Below are 24,514 nucleotides of genomic sequence, written 5' to 3'. Positions count from 1 at the left end.
GAGACTTTTATTGCCCCTCTGGCAGTAGAGCTGCCAAGATCCAGGAGCTGAAGATGGATGGCGGAGGGAGGGGGCTGGCTACCACCCTCCGTCCCGCCCACTGCAGGTGGTGCAGTTTGGGGGTACACTTCCTTTTGCATTTCTCACCTGATGTTAGGGCACAGAGACAGGAAATGTTTCTCTTTCTCTAATAGCAGATGGGGTCCCTATTCTGTGCAGCCAAGCAAGACCTTCGATCGTGAGAAGAAGAGGCCGCCTGGGCAGGGCACAGGCTGGTGAAGGCCCCTTCCCCTCCTGCCTGCGCCCACCCACTCCCCCGAGCCGTGCAGCCAAAAGAAGGGGCTTTGCAGAAAAGGGAGGCAGTGCCGTGAAACACCTGCGATGCACCTCCCAACCAGGGAGAACCCTGCGGCACGAGCGGGGCGTTGGTCCATGGCTGTAAATCTAACACACAGACATGGGTGGACCAAGCAGCTCACAGCCAGGGAGGGGTTACAGAGTCAGGGGTCACAGGCCTGGCGGTCCCAATCTGTGAAATGGGACAGTAGGGTGGTAGGGCGTCTGAGGGACGCCTGTGAAACCTGGGAAGTGAGGTCATCTCTGCTTCTCTCGCCCACCTCCCCTCCTACTTCTCCATGCTCGGCCCCAGGCCAGGCTGCACTGTGTCCACTGGGATACTGGTCATTCTGCGGCCTCAGCAGGAAAAAGCCTTCCATCGGCCCGAGTTTCTGAGCTCATGCAGTGCCCGGCATTAATCACGCGAGAAGCAATCAGTATTTACTGTTATTGTATTAATTCCGACTTTGCCGCCCCGGCACCTGGGTAAATGTTTACTATAATCCGGGAAACAAAGAAAAATGTGTAAAAGGAGCAAAAGCTTCCTGTAGTGCTACCCCTAGAGAGACCTGACATTAACATTTAAAAATGTTTACTTCTGGGCTTTTTCCCAAGTGGGATTCATATAGTTTTTCATGTATGGTTTGCAGCTTTGCTCTTTCCCATTATATGGGGAGCATTTTCCTCTGTCCTTAGCATTATTTATAAACAGTACTTTTATGACTGCATGGTATTCCCTTTTGTGGATGTACCGTATTTCATTGAATATTTCCCCACTGGTGAGCTTTTAGCATCTCCAGCATTATGTGCAAGACGGTCATAAACATTCCCAGACATAGATCTCTGCATCTCTGTATTTCCTCATCATAAATCTAAGAAGGGAAATTGCTGCATCGGAGAGCAGGAACATTTTTAAAGCTCTTGTTACGTGTTGTTCAATCATCATCCTGAGAGTATACGTTCCTTTCCCACCAGCAGGGCTAGAGGGCGCTCATTTAACTTCATGCATTGAAACAGGCTTTTGAAAATCTTTGCTGATTAGAGAGTGATAAATAATATGCAATTTTTTTCTTAAATTTGCCTTTACATTATTCTTTTTGTAAAAAGTTAGAAGCAGAGACATTTGTTGACTCCATTTTTAAACAAAAGACATTAAAAGAATTACACATATGTATATGTGTTTGCATGTATGTATAGCTATATGGCCTTGAGAAATATGTGGAAAGAAACACCAGAGTTGCCAATGTTTGATATCAGGTAGAATTAGGTTTGATTGTAAGTAATAGAAACTGGGAAAAAAAGTGACTCAGATGAGATAGAAACTCATTTCTCACGAATGTAAAAGGGTCCAGAGATAGACATTCCAGGATGGAAGCTGGAATCACCAGGGACAGAGACTCCTTCTGGGTCACCATTCTACTGTCCCATGATATGGCCCTTGTCCTCATGGTTCAAGATGATTGCTAGAGCTCTAGTCATCTTGTCAACATGCAAGGCAACAGGAGGGAGGCAGGAAAGAAGGAGAGAAAGGCTTGCCTTTAAAGGAGAACTCTGAGAAGTCTCCCAGATGTGACAATTCCACTTAATCTCACTGACCAGATTCTAGAAACAACCACATGTAGCTGCAAGGGAAGCTGGGAGATATAGTCCTAGCTGGGAAGCAATGCACCAGCTAAAATTTGGGGTTTGTTAAACTAAGATGAAGAAGAAAAACGAATATTGAGATGTCTCTAAGAGTTCCTACAACAGTTACGCTGAGGAATGAAGATGTGAGATTGGAAAGGAGGAATGGAGAGGTAAGCGGGTAGAAATGGTATATATTTGCATTATTCCATTAGTTGTAGTGAAAACATTTTAAAGAAGTAACTTTGGAAAGTTTAAAAACATTTTTAGCAAGCATGATAGGGGAAATTTCCCCATAGATTTTTACATAAACTCCAGGGAACAGCCTAATGAACGAACACCGTCACCAAATTCTTTCTTTGTCTTTCTACAGTTTGATTATGATGTGTCTTGGTGTGGAACTCTTAGTGTTTATACTACTTGGAGCTCACCAAGCTTTTAAAGATATTTGCAGTCATGTCTTTCATCAATTTCAAGGCAGTTTTGGGCCACTATTTTTGCAAATAGTTTTTCTGCCCCTTTCTCTCTCTCCTCTCCTTCTGGGACACGCGTTATGGAATGTGTGTATTGGTCCACTTGATGGTGGCCCACAGGTCTCTTAGATGGTGTTCCCTTTCCTTCAATCTTTTTTCTTTCTGTTCCTCAGATTTTGTAATTTCAGTCGTCTTATCTTCAGGTTCTCTGACTCTTTCTTCTGTCTGCTCACATCTGTTTTGGGATCTCTCTAGTGGAGTTTCCATTTCAATTATTGTTCCTTTTAGCTCCAGAATTTCTTTTTGGCTCCATTTGTGTGTTCTATGTATTTTTTTGGTACAGGCATACCTTGGCGATACTGTGGTTTCAGTTCCAGACCACCACAATAAAGCAACTATCACAATAAAGTGAGTCACACAGATTTTTTGGTTTCTCAGTGTATATCAAAGTGATGTTTACACTATACTGTAGTCGATTAAGTGTACGATGGCATTATATCTCACGAAATGTACACACCTTAGTTAAAAAGTACTCTATTGCTAAAAAACGCTAACCGTCATCTGAGCCTTCAGTGAGTCATAATCTTTTTGCTGGTGGGGGGTCTTGCCTCAATGTTGATGGCTGCCCACTGATCAGGGCGGTGGGTGCTGAAGGTTGGGGTGCCTGTGGGAATTTCTTTAAAGAAGACAACAATTAAGTTTGCTGCAACCACTGACCCTTCCTTTTATGAACACTTTCTCTGTGGCAGCACTGCTGTTTGATAGCATTTTATCCACAGTACAACTTCCTTCAAAATTGGAGTCAGTCCTCTCAAACCCTGCCACCGCTTTACCAGCTAAGTTTATGTAATATTCTAAATCCTTCGTTGTCATTTCAGGAATCTTCACAGCATCTAAACCAGGACTAGATTCCATCTCAAGAAACCACTTCCTTTGCTCATCCATAAGTAGCACCTCCTCATTCCTTAAAGTTCTCTCATGAGGTTGCAGCAATTCAGTCCCATCTTCAGGCCCCACGTCCAATTCTAGTTCTCTTGCTCTTTCCACCACACCTGCAGTGACATTCTCCATGAAGTCTTGAGCCCCTCAAAGTCATCCATAAGGGTTGGAATCAACTTCTTCCAAATCCTGCTGATATTGATACTTTGACCTCTTCCCAAGAATCACAAATAATTCTTACTGGCATTTAGGATGGTGTATCCTTTCCAGAAGGTTTTCAATTGACTGCTCAAATCCGTCAGAGGAATCGCTGTCTATAGCAGCTATAGCCTTATGAAATGCATGTATTAAATCAGAAGACTTGAAAGTCAAAATTACCCCTTGATCCATGGGCTGCAGATTGGATATTGTGTTAGCAGACATGAAAACAGCATTAATCTCATTGTATGTCTCCATTAGAGTTCTTGGGTGGACAGGTGCATTGTCAAATGAGCAGTAATATTTTGAAAGGAATCTTTTTCTGAGCAGTAGGTCTCAACAGTGGGCCTAAAATATTCAATAAACCATGTCGTAAACAGATGTGCTGTCATTCAGGCTTTGTTCCATTTACAGAACACAGGCAGCGTAGATTTAGCATAATTCTTAAGAGCTATAAGATTTTGGGCATGGTAAATGAGTACTGGCTTCAACTTAAAGCCACCAGCTGCATTAGCCCTTAACAAGAGAGTCAGCCTGTCCTTTGAAGCTTTGAAGCCAGGCACTGACTTCTCCTCTCTAGCTATGAAGGTCCTAGATGGTATCTTCTTCCAATAGCGGCTGTTGTCTACATTGAAAATCTGTTGTTCAGTGTAGCCACCTTCATTAATGATCTTAGCTGGAGCTTTGGATAACCTTCTGCAGCTTCTGCACCAGCACTTGCTGCTTCACCTCACGCTTTGATGTCATGAAGGTCGCTTCTTTCCTTAAACCTCGTGAACCGACCCCTGCTGGCTTCAAACTTTCTTCTGCAGCTTCCTCACCTCTCTCCGCCTTCATAGAATGAAGAGAGTTACAGCCTTGCTCTGATTAGGCTTTGGTTTAAGGGAATGTTGTGGCTGATTTGATCTTCTATCCAGATGACTCAGACTTTCTCCATATAAGCGATAAGGCTTTCTTATCACTTGTGTTTTCATGGGAGTAGCACTTTTAATTTCTTTCAAGAACTTTTCCTTTGCATTCACAACCTGGCTGTTTGGTGCAAGAGGTCTAGCTTTTGGCCTGTCTTGGCTTTCAACAAGCCTTCCTCACTAAGCGTCATCATTTCTAGGTTTTAATACAAAATGAAACAAGTGTGATTTTTCCTTCCACTGGGACACTTAGAGGCCATTGTAAGGGCACTAATTGGCCTAATTTCAATGTTGCTGTATCTCAGGGAATAAGGAGGTCCAAGGAGAGGGAGAGAGATGAGGGAATGGTCGGTTGGAGGAGCAGTCAGAACACACACAACACTTATCAATTAAGTTGGCCCCAAACAATCATAGTAGTAACTTCAAAGATCACTGATCAGAGCTCACCATAACAAATATGGTAATCATGAAAAATTTGAAATATTGTGAGATTTACCAACTGTGACACAAAGACACAAAGTGAGCAAATGCTGTTGGGAAAATGGCACCAATAGACTTGCTCCACGCAGGGCTAGGGTTGCCGTAAACTTATAATTTGTGAAAAAAAAAATACAATATCTGCAAGGCACAACAGAGTGAGGTATGCCTATATATCTAATTTGTTTGTACTTTGTTTTCTTGACCTTCTCCACATTTCCTTTAGCTCTCTGAGCATCTTGAAGACAGTTGTATTAAAGTCTTTGTCTAGTAGATCTGCCATCTGGTCTCTCTCAGAGACAGCTTCTGTTGGTATTTTCCCCTTTGAATGGATTGTACTTTCTTTCTTTGCCTTGTGGTTTCTTTGTTATTGAAAACTGGATGTTGGAATCTAATAATGTGGTAACTCTGGAAATCAGATTCTCTCCCTTCCTCGGGGTTTGCTGTTTTTTTAGTTTTTTATTTAGATTTTATGGCTGCAGGCTCTCTGCATGCCAGGGATCAGCCTGAGGTGTACACTGGAGTCCTCAGGTCTTTTCTGAGCCTGAGCTCTTTCCTGGGCATGCTTGACGACTTTCTAAATTCCTCCATATGTGTGGTTGCTTTTGAATGTCCTAGTCCTTAAATGTTGGCTCCCAAAAGGAAAGGAAGGAAAATAAAGGTGGGGTGGCAGTGGAAACAGGTTCTGGCTGTAACTGAGCAGGACCCTGTGGGGACTTCCCGGGACAGACCCCTCCTCCATATACTCTGCTTTCGCTCCTCTCTAAAGGACATAGGTAATAGTATCTGATGCACATTTCCTGAGTTGTTTTGCAGATGCTAATACCACCACCAAATGGGAGGAGTTAACTACTTGATCGTGAGCATGTTGCCCCAGAACTACTGGTGCCCAAGGATTAATAACGTTAATCCCTATGACACCCTGCCCTGTTACCTCACCATCAATCACGAGAATTGTGCACGAGCTGATCACATACCCTGGGATGCCCCTCCCTCACCTTGCCTGAAACCTGTCAGGGAGTTCGGGTATTTTGAGCACTAGCTGCCCTGGACTCCTTGCTTGGCGTCTGCAATAAACACCGCACTTTCCTTCACCACAACCTGGTGTCAGTGGGTTGACTTTGCTGCACCTGGGCGAGCGGACCCAAGTTTGGCTTGGTAACATGGCCCTTTAAATTCCTTAGGAGCTGCTTCAGCTGCTGGTGGCTGCAATAATAGCTGTGTGCCTGGGTGTCTGCATGCATGATCAGAAGCAACAATCAACAATCAGAGCACAGACTCCCAATATTGGGGGGCAAGGTCCAATATTTAAGGACAAGGTCCTATGCCCACCCTGGCTCCGGCAAGCTGTATGCCTGCTCTAGGAATACGTACACAGCTGCCGGCCACGCGGCTGGGGGGCAGGAGTGGGAGATGGGTAGCTGCTTCCTTGGGAAGAGCTAAAACTGTGGATATTAACCTTGATTTATGGTGCAAGCCTTCCCCTGGAAGCTACAAGCCTTTGAATAGACTCCGGCGTTCCAAAACAATTACATCAGGCAGATTCTGACAGCGGATTGTTGTCTAAGTGAGAAGACAGACTCCTGTGCTGTCCACTCCACCCTTTTCCCTGATGTCACTTCCTCCTTTATTCTTACACTTTATGGGTTTTATTTTATTTTATGTAAACATATTACAGATAAAAGACTATTTTTTACTTTAAAGTAAATTTGCATTTACTTTATGCTTATGAATATTTTTATATTATCAATAGTTACTTGGATTTTTTCCAAGTTTATAGCCTTTGCCTATTTTTTTTTTTATAGCCTTTGCCTATTTTTTTTTTTTTTTTAGGGAACATGAGTAAATTTTTTTTTAAATCTCTACAAGTAAACAATTTAAGCAAAGGCTGCTGGCAAATATAATAAAAACTGTTTACCCATTACAGGTTTCAGAGATAGGTGAATTCAAACAGCAGAATGGTACCTTTTATACCTTTTTAAGTACAAGGAAAATAGAACTGATACAACACAAAATTTGATGAAGCTGTGTTGAAACTGGTCTATTCTAACTTTGCTGGTGGAACCCTTTTAGAAAGCAACTAAGCTCCACAAATATTTATATCCTTTGTCCAGAAGTTTTTCTTAGACTGACTTGAGAAAATAAAAAAAGAAATACCTGTGGGCACAAATACATTCATGGCAGCACTATTTATAATTATGAAATATGGAAACAACCCAAATGTCTGAACAACAGGAGTCTGGCTTCGCTGAACAAGGTACGGTCTCCTGAGTTGAAAGTTTTGCAGTCGTTTAAGGTGGGTATCATGTATCATTTGGGAAAAATTCTCCTGAGACATCGTCATGTGAAAGCCAGGCTGTAGACAGAGTGTCTGCAATGATACAGCTACAGCAGTGTCGCCTTGGCTTGGGGCCCAGGATGGAGGGAAACCAAACAGGGCTCGGGAGGGAGGGAGGGAGGGAGGCTGTGGTGAGCTCCCCTCTGCTCTGATTTCTATTGTTTCCATGATGTTACTTGGGCAATGAAAGAAAAAAAAAAAAAAAAAAAGATGGGGGTGTTTGGGGGTAGGAAACAGGCAGGAGTTACAAATTCACCTTATAACAACCAAATCTGATTAGGGAATTCAATTAGCTAGCTCTCCTTGTTGGTGGGGACACTGGCGTCTGGCTGCTGTCCTGAATTTGGTGGAGAGGAAGTAGCCAGCTCCCTGGATGGGCAAGGTTCTCAGCAAAGACCAAATGTGGTCTTGAGGACCCTGCAGGGCTCGGGGTGCGGGTGGGTGATGCCTGAGAGCAGCCTGATTTGTGCATGGTCCTCCGCTGCCTGTCACTGGGTCCTGGGCAGGACCCCCGAGTGAGGACACACAGTGTCAATGCAAATGCCACCGACATAAGTGGGCTCCTGGTCATCCCTTGAAACTGGATGGCAGGAGGGGCATGTCTGTTTCTGTCATCACTTACGATGCGGGGGCAGTACTAACATCAAGCCTCACGACTCTCTTCAGTGACGCCTGATTTCTGCAGAAACGGGAAGCTAGCAGGTAGCACGTGCTGTCAAGGGCCTGCAGCAGGACTCGCAGTGGTGCTTCCTGCAAACCTCCCCCCAAAGACCAAGAAACACTCACTGCTGTCTCAGCCACGGACCAGGGAGGTGCAGCCAGGGCTCAAGGTCACAGAGGTCATGACTTGTGGCTGCAGTCTCCTCAGAAGACCCTCAGAAATGGCCTGGCCGCTGGTCCAGCCTCCTCCGTCCCAGGAAAGGGGCAGCGTCTGCCCAGGCCCCAGTACCAGAAGGGAGCAGGGAGAGACCCAGGGGTCCACTCAACCCACCACCCCCAACACTAGGACAAAGAATGCTGCTGATGCTGCAGCCGCCAGTGGCAGAGGAAGAGCCTCTCAGAAGCTGAAAGGCCCCCCACCCTCCAGAGATGCCAAAGGCACTTGCCATAAATGAAACCATTAGCTTTTCATTTATTTACTCGGCCAACACTGGAGGGACTTTATTAAGATTCCTTCTTTCCTTTCTTTCCTTTCCTTTCCATTTTTTCCCCCTCTTCCTTTTCTCTTTCTAAAGAGATGCTTTTAAAAGGTTTTAAAAGTCTCAGGCACTTTTCCCATTTCTGGCTCAGGAGGGGTCTGTGATGTCCGGAGCAGCAGCTCCTGAATCCAAGTCCTTTCCAGCAAGCCACAGCCCCCGGGCCTGCAGGGGCCAGCGCATTCACCTCCTCTCCACCCTCCAGACAGGTCTCTCCTGCCCCAGGGCCTTTGCACCTGCACTGTCCTACACCTGAACAGCTTTGCCCCAACCGCTGGGCTTCAGATGAGACATCCCCTTTAGGGAAGCTTCCCCCACCCTCCATCACTGTCTGCCTCGGCCTCTCATTTCCTTCTCAGTACAAATCACAGCTTGCAATTATTTGACACATTTGTCTGTCTGCTTGACTTTCTGCCTGTTTCCTCCGAAAACCCAGCCAGGGCAGGAAACCGGGGTGTCTGACTCACAGCTGCAGCGTCTGTTCCTAGCTTACATTTCATGCTCGATAAGTATGTGGGGGAGAAGGGCTGCTTCAGTCTGCGCTTCTGAATTATGTACATGGGATGGAGACCGTCCTCTGGAGGGAGATGCGGCAAAAGGCTGGTCTCAGACTCGCCTGGACCTCGGACGTCGGTTTGAAACCTGCTTTGGTTTCTTACAAGCTGTGTGACCTCAGACGGGATATTCAGCCCCTCTGAACATCAGTCACCTCCTTTGTAAAGTTGGAATAAAATATCGGTAGGGAGGGGGCTGTGGAGTTCACCCTGAGGCAGGGCAGGGGCAGGGTCTGGACAGCCTCCACGTCCCCCTTCTTTGTCGGCCAGGCAAGGGGAAGGAAGTAGCATTAATCGAACACCTACTATCTACCAGGCACAATGCTAGGCAGCTGGAATGCAGAGGTGAATAAAACAGAAACGGCCCCCCAGCCCTGGAAACTCTAGTTGAAAGCAGGACGGAAACAGGGGGTTCCCAGCACCCTGAGTGTCAGGAAGGAGAAGGGTGGAGTGTGAGCAGGAAACCGAGGCCTGGACCAGCCTGGAGGGTCAGTGGGAAGAGACATTTGTCTGAAACATCACATGTTCAGGAGTCCGGGGAAAAGAAAGACCAGGCAGAGGGAAGAACATTGCAGAGGCTCTAAGACAGAATGAAGCTGGGCACGTGTGAGGATGGAGTGCAGGGGGAGGGGCAGTAGCTGGAGGGGGAGGGGGCAGTAGCTTGCTCTTACCCATCCTGACCTGGCCACCAGCAAGCACAGGTGCAAAAGCCCTGCAGCCCCACGAGTCAGGGCAGGCTCAGCGCCCGGCTCAGGGCCCGGCGGAATGGGGAACCCACTCGTACCTTTGGCAACGCATACTTCGGCAGCTTCATCGGGACAAATTCATTGCGACGATAAGAGATGTAGTATTTGGTCTGGTTTGTTGAGGTTGCCTAACAGGAAGGGAAAAACAAGTTTTTTAGGGAACAAGTTTTTTGCAGTACACGGGCCTCTCACTGTGGTGGACTCTCCCATTGCGGAGCACAGGCTCCGGACGCGCAGGCCCAGCGGCCATGGCTCACAGGCCCAGCTGCTCCGTGGCATGTGGGATCTTCCCGGACCGGGGCACGAACCCGTGTCCCCTGCATCGGCAGGCAGACTCTCAACCACTGCGCCACCAGGGAAGCCCGGGACTAGGTTTCTTGTTGAGCCAAATCCTGGTGAAAATGCCCTTTTACTTTGCTTATACATGCTCTGCCTGAAATGGGCAGACTCCTATTCATCCTTCAGAGCCCCACACCAAATGCCCCACCTCTGGGAAGTCTTCCTCCACCCCCCTCAGTTAGAACTAACCTCCTTCCCCATGCTCTTTCAGCACCTGGCTTCCCTACGTCTGAGTTACAGACAAGGTGAAGAAAATTCTGTTCCCCAGAACTCCTCTTAGGGAGAGTACTTGGTGAGCCACTGAGTGGAGGAAGAGACAGGCCAAAGGTAAGCTCAAGCCACAAAAGATGACCACCAGACCACGAGGCAAGAGAAACAAAACGAGAGGCAACACTCCTGAGACAGTCATGTGGCCAGCACTGTCCCAAACAGCTAATCGGTATCAAAACCAACAACTCCACGACCTGTGATCATTTCCATTTTAAAGATGAGAAAAGTGAGGCCCAGAGATGGAGTAACTTGTCTCTCATGGGATATAATAGAAGACCCAGGAAAAGAGCAGCATGTGCTTCTTTGGGGCAGCAGCAAGGAGGAGGGGGTGAGAAGGGAAGACGAGGAACAAGGGGGCAAACGGGTGATGGGAGAGGGAGTGGGCCAGGAGCTGGACAGGGCACAGTGGCCCCTGACCTCTGGCCCCGGCCGGGCATGCACTGCGGGCTGTGCCTTCCCCCGTCGGACACAGACAGTGTCACCAGCGGCAGACCAGGCCTCGGTGACAAAGCTGAGAGCCAGCCGTTATCACATCTGAACACAGACCAGCCAGCGATGACCGCACGCCGTCCAGGCTGAGTGCACGGGGGCGGCTCCTTCACCATCACGGCTCAGCCTCCTGAGCCCCCTCCTTCTAGACCAGGTCACTGAGCAGCCCAGGTACAGCGTGGCCCCGCTTCCCGACAGCACCCGATCCGGCACCTTCCATCCTCCCCGATCCCCCTCCCATGGCCCACCCTCGGCCAGGCCTTCCCAGCACCTCTAACTGAGCCCCGCACCCCATCCTGGGGCCCCGTGGTGCACGGTGCCTACTGCTGCACAAGGGCCAGCCCAACCTGTCCAGCCACAGCTGTGCCCCGGGGTCTCAGGCTTGGGGCGCTGGCAGACCAGACAATCACAACATTTAGAAAACACTCAACGTGAGATACGGTTGTCAAAGAAGCCAATGCTGTCATTGTTCCAACCCTTGGTAGATATTTGCAGAAACACAATGGGAGGTGCTGGGAAGACAGCGGTGCTGAGGACAGACCCGGAGCCCCCACCCGCACTGGACTGCAGGGTCTACGGTAAACAGTAAAGGATGACAGTGTGGCCTGGCTGTGACGGAGGAATGCACAGAGCTGGGGGCGCTCCGAAGAGGCAACCTGTGGGCCTGAAGTAGGGTGTAAGTCAGGGAAGGCTTCCTGGAGGAGGTGGTGCACGACAGTGTTGGGGGAGGAGGTGGAGAAGGGGGCACAAATGGTCCACGCCCATGGAACAGTGGGTGCAAACACACAGAAGGGATGGGAAGCCGTGGGGCTGGGCATCAGCAGAGGGTGAAGGAGAATGGGGGCGGGGCTGGGAATCAGGGCCGGTGGTGGCAGAAGCCTCTTGCCTGGCCTGCTCTAATGGGGGCTGTGACACACCCTGCCAGTTCCAGCCCCCAAATCCTCAGGAGGCCCTGGTACACTCTGCGTGTGGAGAAGGGCACCTGGGGTGATGAAATGTCCCTGAGACGGGGGAGCCTTCAGGGGAGAGAACACCAGCGGCTGCCCCTAAGGGGCCATCTTCATAGGAGCCTTTGGATTTGTCTCATGGGGTCCTAGAGGGCAGAGCAGGGGTCACTGGATGAGAGTAGAGGAAACACTTCGTCTCAGTACTGGAATGACATTTCCAAAGATTTGAGCTATCCAGGAGAGGGGTAGGCTGTTTTGGAAGGAGTGAGCTCCTCGTTGGTGGAAGTAATCAAGAAGTGGTATGACCAGCTGCTTCCCGGAGTGTCTGAACCGTCAGACCACATGGTGGTCCCAACTGTGATCTGAGTACCTGTGTGTACAGGCAGCAGGGCTTGGTCCCTGGGCTGTGGATAGCTGATGCCTGGTGGCCAAGAGAAATGGGCAGAGACAACATCTTGAATACCATTTCAAAGTCGCCGGAACCAGATGGAACAAAACGGGTTTGGGCTTGGGGACCCTGGGCTGTGGGAAGTTCCTGGTGGGCAGAAGGGAGGAGCAGGTGGCATCCCTGTGTTTTGGCCTTATGGGGTTTGGGGGGTGCCTTCCACCACCATCACAGGGGCAGCGGAAACTGAATTAAGTAGCCCTTGAGAGTAACATAGCCATTTTATTGCTTCCTGTTTGAGTGATTCCATTTTCCCCCAAGTGGCTTATACTCCACATCACCTATTGCCGATTTCCAAGAGCCCCAGCAGGAAGCTCACCTTAACGAAGATGTAATTGTCCTGCACGGTCAGAGAACTGTGGTCAATGGGGCCCGCGAACGGCACTGTCAGCGTCTTCTCGGAGCAATTGTGGACCTGGCAGGTGACGTACCGAAAACCTGCAGGAGATAAGAGCCAGCCACGCGCTGCATGAAATCTCAAAGACTCAGACTCCAGCTGAAGGAGTCAGACACAGCCTCAGACGTGATTAAGTGCTGAACCTTTTTGGCTCGGTCCGCGTTCCGATACCACGGCCGCCGGTTTTGTTTGTGGGTCTGAATGTTCGACGGTGTGCCCTGTGATTGCACCTGCTGCTGAGCGGGGGCAGCTCTGTGCCAGGCACTCTACTGCGAGGAGTTCTAATACTCAGGACCATGCAACGATGGTCCCATCTTCCAGGTTAGGAGACTCGTCTACCTCAGGGCCACCCGGACTGCCTCCAGCTCTTCCTGGAGGAAGTTTCACTGGAGCACAGCAGTGCCTGCTGGTCTACGCGTCACCCACGGCGCCTTCACCATACAACGGCAGTCACTGGCAGCAGAGACCACACGGCCAGCCAGGCTAAACCGTTTACTAGCTGGCCTTGACGGGAAGCGTTTGCTGACCCCAGGCTAAAGCCGTGCAGGGGAGCACTGCCGTGTGAGCGCAGGACTTGGTCAACATTCTGTCCCACGCGCCCTCTGCCCCGGCTTAGGGGTAGGCATGGCACCTGTACATCCGTGGCCACCTGTATCCTCTGTCTGGGAGAGGGACCTCGGAGCAGTCTGGAGAGATGGTGGGCAGGAGACCCCCCCTCCACACACATCTCCCACCCACCAGCCTTCCCTGGGCAAGCTGGGTGCATGTGGTCACCCAGGGAAGGAACAGTGCAGGGCCGTGGCACCCATCACGACTCGGGACCCCTCCCACCCTCCTGGAGTCTCTCCAACTTAAACGGGTGGGTGTGGGTAGGACTCAGGGGTTCTTTCCCCCCTAACTTTAGACAAGCACTTTCATCCCTTTAGATATATCTACGATCAAGCAAGTTGAACCCCTGTTTTGCCAGGCAGCCGCTGCTCTTACGTCAAGCCCTGTTTCCCGGGTTGGGGGCCCCAGTGGACTTGCGCAGAGGCCTGGAGCCTGTGCCCTGGGGGAGCTCGTCTCTACCGCTTTTGGGCAGGAGTGGCATTTAACCACGGGGACCAAATGGAGCCCAGCCAGGGTGCTCAGAGACGTCAGCGCTTTCGGGGCACGTCCTGCCCACAGCCTTGGGTGGCCGGGCAGCATGGAGAGTGCCAGGGGGCGGGGCTGGGGGCCAGAGGACCTGCCCTAACTCACCAGCAGGGTCCCCTGGGTCTCAGCTCCTCCACAGTAACGTGGGTATTAATGCCCACGTCAAAAGAGCAGGTGAGCGTCTAGGGGACCGCAGTCAGCCACGGCTGAGCCACGGCCCCTCCTGCACCACTTCCATCTCCCCTCTGAATGGCCTGGTCAGTCCCTGTGGTCAACACTGAATTTCCTGTCGTGGGCTGGCCTGGCTGGACACGCCGTGGAGTTGAGCCCAGGCCAGACTCAAAGTGGACCATCTGCTCACTCACCCGTTCATTCATTCATTCACTCACTTGCCCACTCATTCATGCATGCATGCATTCATTCATTTGTTCACTCATCCCTCCCTGTTCCAGCTCTACTGCCAACGAGACAAACAAAGACCCCCTTTCACGGGGCTGAAGGTTTGTGCAGTGGGAGAAATGCCGATTCCCAGAGCTTGCCAATTTCTCTGGTGTAAACCACCGCCCCACCCCGGTGGGGGGGGCATTCTCAAGCTGCCGAGATGAAGTTTCTGACCACGGGCCTGAGAAGGGAGGTGGACGCCTGGCTCTCATGAACCGGCACCAGCTGCAGCTCTGGGGAGAGGCAGGCGGACCGACAGTGACAACGTGGTGTGACAGGCAGTGAGCGTCCTCGTGTCCACGGCACGGATTGTGGCGGCAGGGTCCTGCCACGTTAGCGCAGGGGCCCAGCATCTGCTCAGGGAGACTGGCACCTGGCCATGTGCTTATTCATTTGGTGGCTGTACTGGGGACACAGAGGTGAATTGATCAGGCCCCGCCCTGTCCCCAAGGAGCTCCAGGCCCGGAGGAGTGTGCAGAGCTGTGACAGGGCAGTCCGGGAGCTGTGGAGCCCAGAGGAGGTGCTGGGAAGCCCAAGAAAGACGTTCAAGGTGGCCAGATGGGGAGCAGCCTTCCCGCAGGGGCGAGGACAGGTGTAAGGTGACCTTGGGGAATGGCCCGTAGCTCAGGCTGGCCAGAGGGCAGGTGGGGCCGCTGAGTGGGGCGGGTCCTAAAGGCCCGGATGCTGTACCACCTAGCTTGGCTGGACTGGGTTCTAACAGGGCTCCCGGGCTGGGGTGGCTGGAGGTAGGGGAGACGGGGGAGGGACGCTGCTCCGTCCTGGGGTCCCTTCACGTGCACGTCACAGCTACTAGGCTCAGGGTCCCTCCTCCCCTGGGGAAGGTGGGCTGCGCGGAATCATCGCTGGGTGAAAATGACGCCCCTTGTTGAGGATGGAGGCCTGGCGTTCCTCCTCGCTGGAGGTGGGGATCACGGGACATCACCTGCCTCTGCTGAGCTGAGCCCTGCTGGGGATCAGGTCGCCGTGAGCGTGGCCTGGACGCTTTGGGATTTGTGTGTGGAGGATGGTGGGGCTGTGGTCCGTACCGGCCCGTGACCCTGTGATTTGGGGCAAAGCCTGGAGCCTCCGTGAGCTTTCTGCTCCTGGTCAGTGACACTGAAGTGACAGTGACGTCCCCGCAGGACGGGGGCTGGTCCAGGGGCTGGTCCGGGGAAGGGTCGAGGGCTTTGGACGTGGTAAAGGGACCCACGACACGCTGACACACGACGTCCCCAGGCTGAGCACCACGTATGGGGCCCATTTCACAGACAAGGAGGCCGAGGTGCAGGGTCACTTCCAGGCTCATGTGGCTGGCACGTGGCGGGCAGGGAGCTGACGCCAGCGCCTCTGTCGCCAGCCAGGACCCCGGTGCCCGGCGCCACTGAACCTCCACATAGTATGGCCCAGCCAGGGGGCAGCTGTTTGCACTTGTCAGCTCCCACTGTCGGTTAAGTGTGACCCTGCCCGGGTCTCCACTCCGAGAGAAACCACCAGGACGTCCCACCAGGCAAGGGGCAGGGCTGCGTCTTGTTCTTGACCCTGCTGGGGACCCTGCTGCATCCCCAGCGGGGTCAGCCCTGCGCCTGGTCCACAGGGGACTCAGTCAGTGTTTGTTGCATGAAGGCATAATCTACAGGTCCTCTCGGCTCCGATGTTCTAGAACGTTCCATGGTTCTGACGTCAGTGCCACTCCTCCAGGAGCACAGAGGACCTTTCTCACAGCATGCGCGGGCCCTGGGCTCATCGGCCACGAAGCTCCTTGCCCCACTGGAGCGGGGGGGAGCCATCGGAGGCCCTGCCCCACCTCAGCACTCAGCAAGCTTGGTGGGGGGCAGGGTGGGCGCTGAGAGATGGGGAAACACTCAACGCTCAGGGGCCAGCGCAAGCTGTCCCCTCAATAGACTTTGCCCATGGAGTGGAGCTCCTTGACTTCAGTTTATCCCCGCTTGGAAAACAAGCACATTTAAAATTATGCCACATCGTAACACAGCAAGGTCAGCCGTGCAGGGCCAGGCATGAAGGACGAGGGCAGCCGAGCCGGCCACGGGGCGAGCAGACGTGGGGGCGCCTGGCTCCTGTACCCTCCCGGCTTACCTCCTCCGAGCTCCTGGGCCTCCACGTGGACCAGGTCTGGGTCAGCATCCACTCCAGAGACAGCCCTGGAAAAGAACGGCTGAGGCTGGCGTCGGGAACGGAGCCCCCAAGCCCTTCTCGCGGGGTCTGTGTGGTCCCCGAGCCCCAGGCAGCCATGTGGCCTCCAGGATCTGGGGCTCAGAGGACACAGTCCTCCCCGAGAGCCCACCTGCTCCTGGGAGGCCGATGGAGCCCCGGCCTCTGCCTTGCAGGGCCCAGGGTTTGCTGGGCATTCTTCCATTTAGAGTAGTTTAGAGAAGACTTTCACATCTGTGCGCGTAGGTGTGTGTATGCGCGTAGGTGTGTGTATGTGTGTGCGCGTGTGCATGTGTGTTAGTGATCAGAACAACTCCCCCGAGGGCGCAAACCCGGATTCACACCAGGGTCCTTCTCCCTTGTCCCCGCTCCCCTTCGTGCCCCCTTCACAGTACATCCTTGGGAAGGCTCTGCTCTCAGCCACGGGCCCCTCCCTTGACCACACTGCTCTAGGGGTTTGGGCAGTGTATGGAGCACAGGGGGACCGTGGCTGCCCACGACGGAGCATTCAACAAGGCCCGAGAAGAACGGGACGAAGACACATCCTGGGGGGGCAGGGACTGGGCTGCATCCTCCAGGGGAGCTGGGGACGGCGCTGACCCCCGCCAGCCCAGCACAGGGCCTGGCACCCAGGAGGTGAAGCGCAGGTTTCTCAGCGGATGATGTGATGTGGTCCAGGGTTTCCCAGATTTTCCGGTTCCAGGTATCAACTGGACTGTCATCTCCTGCCATGTTCTGTATGTCAGCTCCCTCTAGAACCTTCTAGCTACGTCAGCCATCTCCGGAGCAAGGAAACCCGGGGCGTCATGGGTGTGGGGAGCTAGATTTGTTATAACGTACATTCCAGCCGGTCTGACTGTTAAACTCCAGCCGCCAAGCCGCCCCTCTCACGGACAGTAACCTGAGGCAGCACGTTGACTTTGCCAAAGACAAACTGAGAGTCTGATGCAGAGGTCACTTCCCACGGCCACTCAGCACCCAGGACAGGCCAATGAGATGTCCCTGCCACTGACTGCTCAGTCCCCACCGCTGACAGCCCCCGGAGCTGGCCTCTCTCAGCTCTCAACCCGATTCCTAACGGGCTTGGCACCAGGGTGCCTGTTTGCTTCACCTCCTCCAGGGGCCAGGTGGTCCCAGGTGGACAGGGGAAACCCACGATGCCCCCCGTGGCGGGATGTGCAGTCTGTGATGTTTCAAACGTGGGTGTCAGCGTCAATCACTCTGGCTTTCCATAGAGTCTCTTCATCGCAAGGTGAAGTGTTGATTTAGGTTTTGTGAATAAACCATTTGTAAGCTCCTTGGAAGGAGGTCTCCTGCCTGACATTTTCCTCTCTTTTCTGAATAAAGAGAGACATTGTTCCCTTTACCAGGAGCACTGACCGGCCCTCAGCTGGGCAGATGGAATTTTAGTTTGACCATCCATCATCTGTAAAAGGGGTCATGACACTCGGCCTGTCACTCATCCACTCACTCACTCTCTCATTCCCTCTGTCTCTCACTCCCCATCGGAGCCTCTCCCCTGCCACTTCCCAGCACGCCCACACCAGGCCCTGCACCAGGCAGGGAACACGGTGGGCCTGAAGTCCCTGCCCCAGAAACCCTTGGTCACGGGTTTTGAAGACCATGTGAAACTCTGTATTTACACATCTCAGATGAAGCCTGGCTCCCCGGGGGAAATGACAAGCATTGAGCCCTGGGCCTTCTTGTTTGTCAAGGTCCCCAAAGATAGTATTTGGGGAAGGCCCTTGATCTATTGTTTAGAAACAGCAGTCACACGAGAAGACCTGTGGCCACGCAGGCTCGACAAAGCACGGGGAGTGGATTGCTACTCCTTTAGATGCTAAGGGAAGCTCTGATGCAAACAGTTCTGGTAAACACTCTAAGACACCGCCACCAGGGCTGTTGTGGGGTGAACTCTGTCTCCCCCTCACCTCCCTTCAGGACAGAAGGACCGCCACTTGCCTCACACCTGGGCAGGCACTGGAGCTCATGGAAGTGGAAGGCTGAGGCTTTACGGGTGAGGTTGGGTTCGAGGCGGGAGGAAGAATTGGAAACGCCTGGGGAAGTGCAGGCGGCCAGACTGCCCGGCAGAGGGGCCAAGGGCAAGGTCACTGGCTACGGACAGAGGCAGCCATGGCCCATGGCCTAGGACAAGTGCCCTGGCCCCTCTGGGCCGCCGCTCCCCCTCTGTAACCTCAGGGGAAGACAGTTGGGTGCCGCTGTGTGGATCTCATAAGAGGATGCACGGGGACCCGAGGTCTGGTGCCCGGTGCAGTCAGTGTTCACAGCGTGATGCTGCTGGGCGGCCCTTATAATTTTGTCCCAGTGCCGTTGAGAGACTAGCAGGGAGGCGACACGTCAGGGCATTCGTGGGCCCAGAACGTAGTAGGTCTCCCAACCCCCAGCCACGGCCCCACGAGGCCAGTCTAAGGAGCTCACTTGTTTAAGCTTCTCAAAACATTAAGGGTCTGAGTCTCAGACACAACACGGGGCTTCGGCGATTCCTGCTGTCAGTTCAAGAACAGAGCGCGCCTTGGAAGTGCTGTCAAAACAGCATTATTCACTGTTTACAAGAGGCGCCGTCCCTGTGCTGTCACCACGTTCCCAGGGAGACTCCCGGGCCCCGAGCAGACAAGTGTCTGGCGTGAATATCCCTCTCACATGACGACTTGGAGCAATTTGAGAAACCTGAGGGAAGACATAATTTGATTTGCCCGTGATGACAGCGTGTCTGAATGAGCACCAACCTAGGTTTCAGTGTCTGCAGGCTGTTTCTCTCTGTGGCCCCAGGGGTCTCCCTGGGACTGGACACACTGGCAGAACCGCTCCCCGCCAGTCCCCCGAATCCTGATCTGCCAACTTTCCAGGCCGCCCTGCTCAGAAACCCCGCCTCCCGGCCCCCCTCCCCACCTCCTTGAGCCCCTGCGGGCTAACAGTTGACAAGAATGACAGGGCCTGGGATTGATGCCGCGCTCCAGTTTCCGAGGAAGGACCCGGGACCTCTCGAGGGCGGCCACGTGGAGGGAGCCCTCACCGCCCCCCACCCCGCGGCGGAAGGCACACCCCCAGGCCGTTGTTCCAGAGGCGAGACCGAAGCTTCCCTTCAGCCTGTGGCCCTGAGTCTGCAAACTAGTTCCTGGCCCTGATTAGCACGAAGACGCAGACGGAACAGGACGGGACGGGAAGCTCTTCCCACGGTGTTTGTCCTGGGGACGCAGGGCTGCGCCTGGCTGGGAGGCCTGGCTGTACGTGTGCAGCCCAAATGAGATGAGAAAGGAGAGGACGTGAGTGTGTGTCATTTGCACACTCAGGAAAACGCAATTTGGTGGAAAGAGCACGTGTGTCACTGCATGCATCTCCAGAGGTAGTTTAGGCGGTGGGGGGGGGCGGTGGCAGCCGGGTCAGGGGCGCCAGTGCGGGCTCTGAGCCCCGCCTTTGGCTTCTGCTCCCTCTGCAGAAGCCCTGGACCTCGTCCATGTCTCATCCTCGCCGGCCTCACTCGCTTATCCAGGCGTTTCCTGAGCACCGGAGCCTCTCACTGGGGCAGTGAAACTAGAGCTCCACGCAAATCGATGGTTGAGTGGCTCCCAAGAGATGACACCAACACGGAGGGGCCCCGGGCACCGGCTGGGGCAGGAGTGAGGGTCCAAGACCGGCAGAGGCCGAGCAAGCCATGGGGCAGGGAAGGCTGCACCGCCGGGCCGTCAGCGGGGGCTGAGTCGGGACCAGGACAGGAGAGGCAGGGGCAGGGGGGAGGGGGTTCCGTGGTGAGGGGAACAGTAGGCCTGCTGTGTGTCGGGCACTGGGCCAGCTCTATGTGCATTAGTGCCTCTCCCTACTACGGGGGAATTGGAGGCCCAGAGAGGGAGATTCACGTGTGCGAAACTGCATAGCTGGTTCGTGGGTGCGCGCGTGGCCTGAGCGACACCAAGCCCCAGCTCTCAACCCTTTCCTACGCTGCCCCAGCAGAGGAGAGAGGACGCCCCGGAGGCCCCCCTGGGATGAGGAGGGCAGGGCTGGGGCGGAGAAGAGAAGGTGGGGGACCTGAGCTGGGGGCCGAGGGGGCTGACTTGGCCTCACCGGGGCTCCCCGGCTCCTGGCGGGGGCATGCTCACCAGAACACATGGTCTTTGGTCACTCGCTCCTGCAGAAGAGTCCACTTCTTCCCCAGGTCAGACGATACGTAGAGCTTTAGGGCAGAAGGAGGAGAGAGAAAAGTTCGGTCGTGACATGAGGAGTGAGCCTCTTCTGAGAGCTGCATCACCCCGGGTGATGACTGCCCCGGGGGAGGCTGGCCGGTCCTGTCCCACCTGGCGAGGACCTGTTGCGGGCAGGCCCTGTGCTCCAGGTGGGTACAGACCAGCCTCCGAGAGGCGGAAGGTCAGGCACGGGGGCTCCATAAAGGGCCAGTCTCGACCCCAGGCTGGCTGGTAGGAGCCCAGAGACAGGGGCAGAGGTCCCTGGAGGAGGTGTGTCTGAGTGCAGGCACCCAGGAGGGACCTGAATGTCCTTTATGCATGTGGGGCGGAGGGAGGGCGCTCTGGAGGAGGGAGCAGGAAAGGTGAGATGGTCAGTTCAGGACACAGCAGAGACGTCTGAAGCCTGGTTGGGGCCTTGACCACTACGGTAGCCCAGGGCCTGTGCTTGGGGTTTAATGCTCTGTGGTCCCTAACTTGAAGGACCTAATAATTTTAGCCCTGCTTTTTTTGGGCGGTACGTGGGCCTCTCACTGTTGTGGCCTCTCTCGCTGCGGAGCACAGGCTCTGGACGCGCAGGCTCAGCGGCCATGGCTCACGGGCCCAGCCGCTCCGCGGCATGTGGGATCCTCCCGGACCGGGGCACGAACCCGCGTCCCCTGCATTGGCAGGCGGACTCTCAACCACCGCGCCACCAGGGAAGCCCGAAAGACCTAATAGTTTTATCTCTGAACTCGAGATCTGTGAGCAGAGCCGGATGGAGCAATGAGCTGGTGTGGGGCTCGGAGCCCGGGTTCCCGTGGCTCTGCCAGCGCCTCCAGGGCCGCTGCCGCCTTCCACCCGGGGTGGGGGGGCGCCTGGGCCTGGGGAGGGTCAAGTTTGGGTGGCCGTGCGCTGAGTCCTGAGGCCCTGGGAGCCTGGGAGATCTGCGTCCACCCTGCCTGTGTCCCTGTGCACAGGGAGTATGACATTAGTAGCTCATAAAGACACCGTGACAGCTGGAAAGAGACCATGGAAGAAAGGGTTTGTCCCAATTGTTAAACGGTTCTCATTTTGCACTGGACCCTGTGAAGTACACAGCCAGCCCTGCCTGAGACCTCCAGGCCGCTGGACAAGATGAGGCTCTCAGGAGGGCTGAGGCCAGCTGCCGTGGGGCAGAGGCAGGGAGGCCCCAGGGAGGCCAGGCCTCGGTCCGGCCCTGGGCTGCAGGCTCATGGAGAGGAGGAAAGGGCTCCAGAAGGGACCTGTTTAGAGAGCTGAACAGGTCCTGGGAGGAGGGAAGGGGGAGGCGGCGTCTAGGGCTCTGACCTGGGGACCTCGGGTGGGGACAGAGCCTTGCACGAGCAGACTGGGCTTGGGAAACGCCTGCAGGGGCCACAGGGCAAGACCTGAAGGGGAGGGAGGGGACAGCTCTCTGGGGATCACAGGACAGGGCAGGGGGAGGAATACCCACACTGGAGCACCCGCTCCATCCTGCACAAACCTCCACTGGGACTCAATAGCTCCATTTCTTTTCTTTTCTTTTTTTTTAATAAATTTATAAATTTTATTTTATTTATTTTTGGCTGCGTTGGGTCTTCGTTGCTGCACGCGGGTTTTCTCTAGTTGCCGCGAGCAGGGGCTACTCTTTGTTGAGGTGCGCGGGCTTCTCACTGTGGTGGCTTCTCTTGTTGCAGAGCACGGGCTCCAGGCACGTGGGCTCAGTAGTTGTGGCACGCGGGCTCAGTAGTTGTGGCGCATGGGCTTAGTTGCTCCGTGGCATGTGGGATCTTCCCGGACCAGGGCTCGATCCTGTGTCTCCTGCATTGGCAGGTCGATTCTTAACCACTGTGCCTCCAGGGAAGCCCCTCAATAGCTGCATTTCTCAAACCAAGGCCCTGGGAGCCAGTGTGACGTGCAAGAGGTGGCCGTAATAGGTGTGAGCTTCCCCATCACAGCCCTGGTGCTTCCCCAGATGCGTCTCCACGCCCTGGAGGCCAAGAGAAGCCAAGTACAGCACAGGGTCCCCGGCCCAGAGCTCCGGGGCTGAGCCACACCCGGCCCTGTGTCTGCAAAGCTCGTGGTCCAGGAGGAGAAACGACAGACCCGAAGGCAAAGGATTGTCCCTGAGCGCAGACACTTGCCAGACGCTGGGGGAGCAGGAGGGAGGATGGTGTCCAGGGCCCTGGGACAGCTCACACAGAAACACGTGTGCGAGCACCCCTACAATGCATACGTGTACTCACAGACATGCACACACGGAGACAGACACACAGAAGCCCACATGTGCACAGAGACACATATACACACAAGCTCACACACTCAAGCATATATACACAGGGAGACGCACAAGCGCACGTGCCACCCAGACACAGACATGCACGTGCTTACACACATGCACACAAACACAGAGACACAGCTACGCGTGCACGCACCCACAGACACACACGAGCAAACACGTACTTTCACTTGCCCCCTGAACCCCCCAGTCCTCACTGGAGCCTGGTGGTAGGCAGGGAGCCGGCGCCTGTTGGGTCCTGGCCCCATGGGGCTGGAGCACACATACACACACGTACACACACATGCACGCGCATGTGGGATCCTGGCCCCCACATACCCCTCCCCTCCGCTCCAGCCCGGGGGTGGCGGGGATGTCTGCAGCCTCTGTTCTGGGAGTAAACCGTCATCCTGTTCTGCGCCTGTTGCGCCGATGCCTTTGTGACCAACTCCCCGGGTTAGGGTCCCTCCATGAGCCATCTGCAGGCTCCTTGTTCCTCCCTGGACACCGCCTGTTGCCTGGTGTCAGTGCCTCATCGGGGTCGTGGGGATGTCTGCAGGCAGAGGAGGGCAGAGGCCCTTCCAGGGGGAGGGAGTTCCCGAGCACAGGCCTGGGAGCAGGAGGTAGGGGGGTGGGAGGTGCTCAGCAAACAGCAGGTGCTCAGCAAACAGCAAGTCGGCCTCCAGGTGCTGGGCCTCAGTCTGTGCAAAAGTGAGGTGCACAGCCAGGTGCTGAGGACGGGGCAGAGCTGTGACTTCACCTCTCAGGCGTGGGGAGTCAGGGAAGAGTTAAGCAGGTGGTGGCAGCTCTGCTCACGTGGTGGCCCTCTGTCTGCTCTATTTGGGAGGCTAATGGGATGGGGAGTGGTCCTTCTCCTGCTGGAGGAGGCCTGGCCTCCTCCTCCCTCTCCAGAATGGCTGGGCAGTCCCCAACGGCAACACAGAAACCCAGGCCCCTGTCTCCCAAGCTTGGGGCCGGCACACCTGGGCTCAGATCCCTGCCCTCCCTTCCTGGAGTCACCCAGGTGAACCTCGGCTTTTCTCAGCTGTAACGTGGGTGACATCCTCCTTCAGGAGGGTTCAAGTGGGTCCCACGTGTCAGGACTTCAGGCAGGCAAGGCATGCGCTGAACTGGGGCTCTGACGCCCCCGGACTGAGCGTCGTGCCCACCGTCCTCCTAGACAGAGCTGCCCGGGGCGAGACGGAGACTGCGGATGTGAGTGTAACACTCCCTCTTGGCCCCGCAATCCTGTTCAGTCCCGCTCCTGCCCACACTGTCACTCTGGGGTGTCCGAATCGCCTTTCCCCCTTGCCAACAGCAGCCCAGAAAACTACAGATTCCCCAACTGCCTAGGAGAGAAATTTCAGGAAAACATTCTCTCCCTCGTCCCCGCAGCTGCGGGATTACAGACCGGCCCCTGCGTGAGTGATTCCTCCTTGAACAGGTCATCTCCTAACCTCGGGGTCTTGTGAGAAGACGCCCCACTTCAGGATGGCTGTCCCTACCCATAAAAATCACTGAGAGCCTCTAGAAAGAGAGTCACTCTGAATAGTTGTCTGACTGACACTTTGTGACCTGGTGACAATTGCATAACAGTTGTGTCCCTTTTTCTTAAACTTGGGAGTTTTCTTTGTTAAGCTCC

General features: G+C 54.3%; 1 protein-coding gene across 1 annotated transcript in view; it reads right to left on the bottom strand.

Annotated features, from left to right (window-relative positions):
- Positions 1-24,514, bottom strand: part of SORCS2 (sortilin related VPS10 domain containing receptor 2) — a 183,848-nt gene that overhangs the window by 57,110 nt on the left and 102,224 nt on the right. The window contains exons 4-7 of the mRNA XM_027104054.1: positions 20,535-20,608; positions 16,345-16,409; positions 12,598-12,716; positions 9,827-9,916 (exon numbers count right to left, since the gene is read on the bottom strand). Of these exons, the coding sequence (XP_026959855.1) occupies positions 9,827-9,916; positions 12,598-12,716; positions 16,345-16,409; positions 20,535-20,608 (348 nt within the window). The remainder of the gene's footprint in view (positions 1-9,826; positions 9,917-12,597; positions 12,717-16,344; positions 16,410-20,534; positions 20,609-24,514) is intronic.

The sequence above is a fragment of the Aethalodelphis obliquidens genome, unplaced genomic scaffold, assembly GCF_003676395.1.
Source record: "Aethalodelphis obliquidens isolate GAN/ISIS:26980383/991018 unplaced genomic scaffold, ASM367639v1 scaffold6, whole genome shotgun sequence".
NCBI classification, from domain to species: Eukaryota; Metazoa; Chordata; class Mammalia; order Artiodactyla; family Delphinidae; genus Aethalodelphis; species Aethalodelphis obliquidens.
The sequence above is the reverse complement of the archived record's forward strand: the minus strand, read 5'-3'. Positions and strand labels throughout refer to the sequence as shown.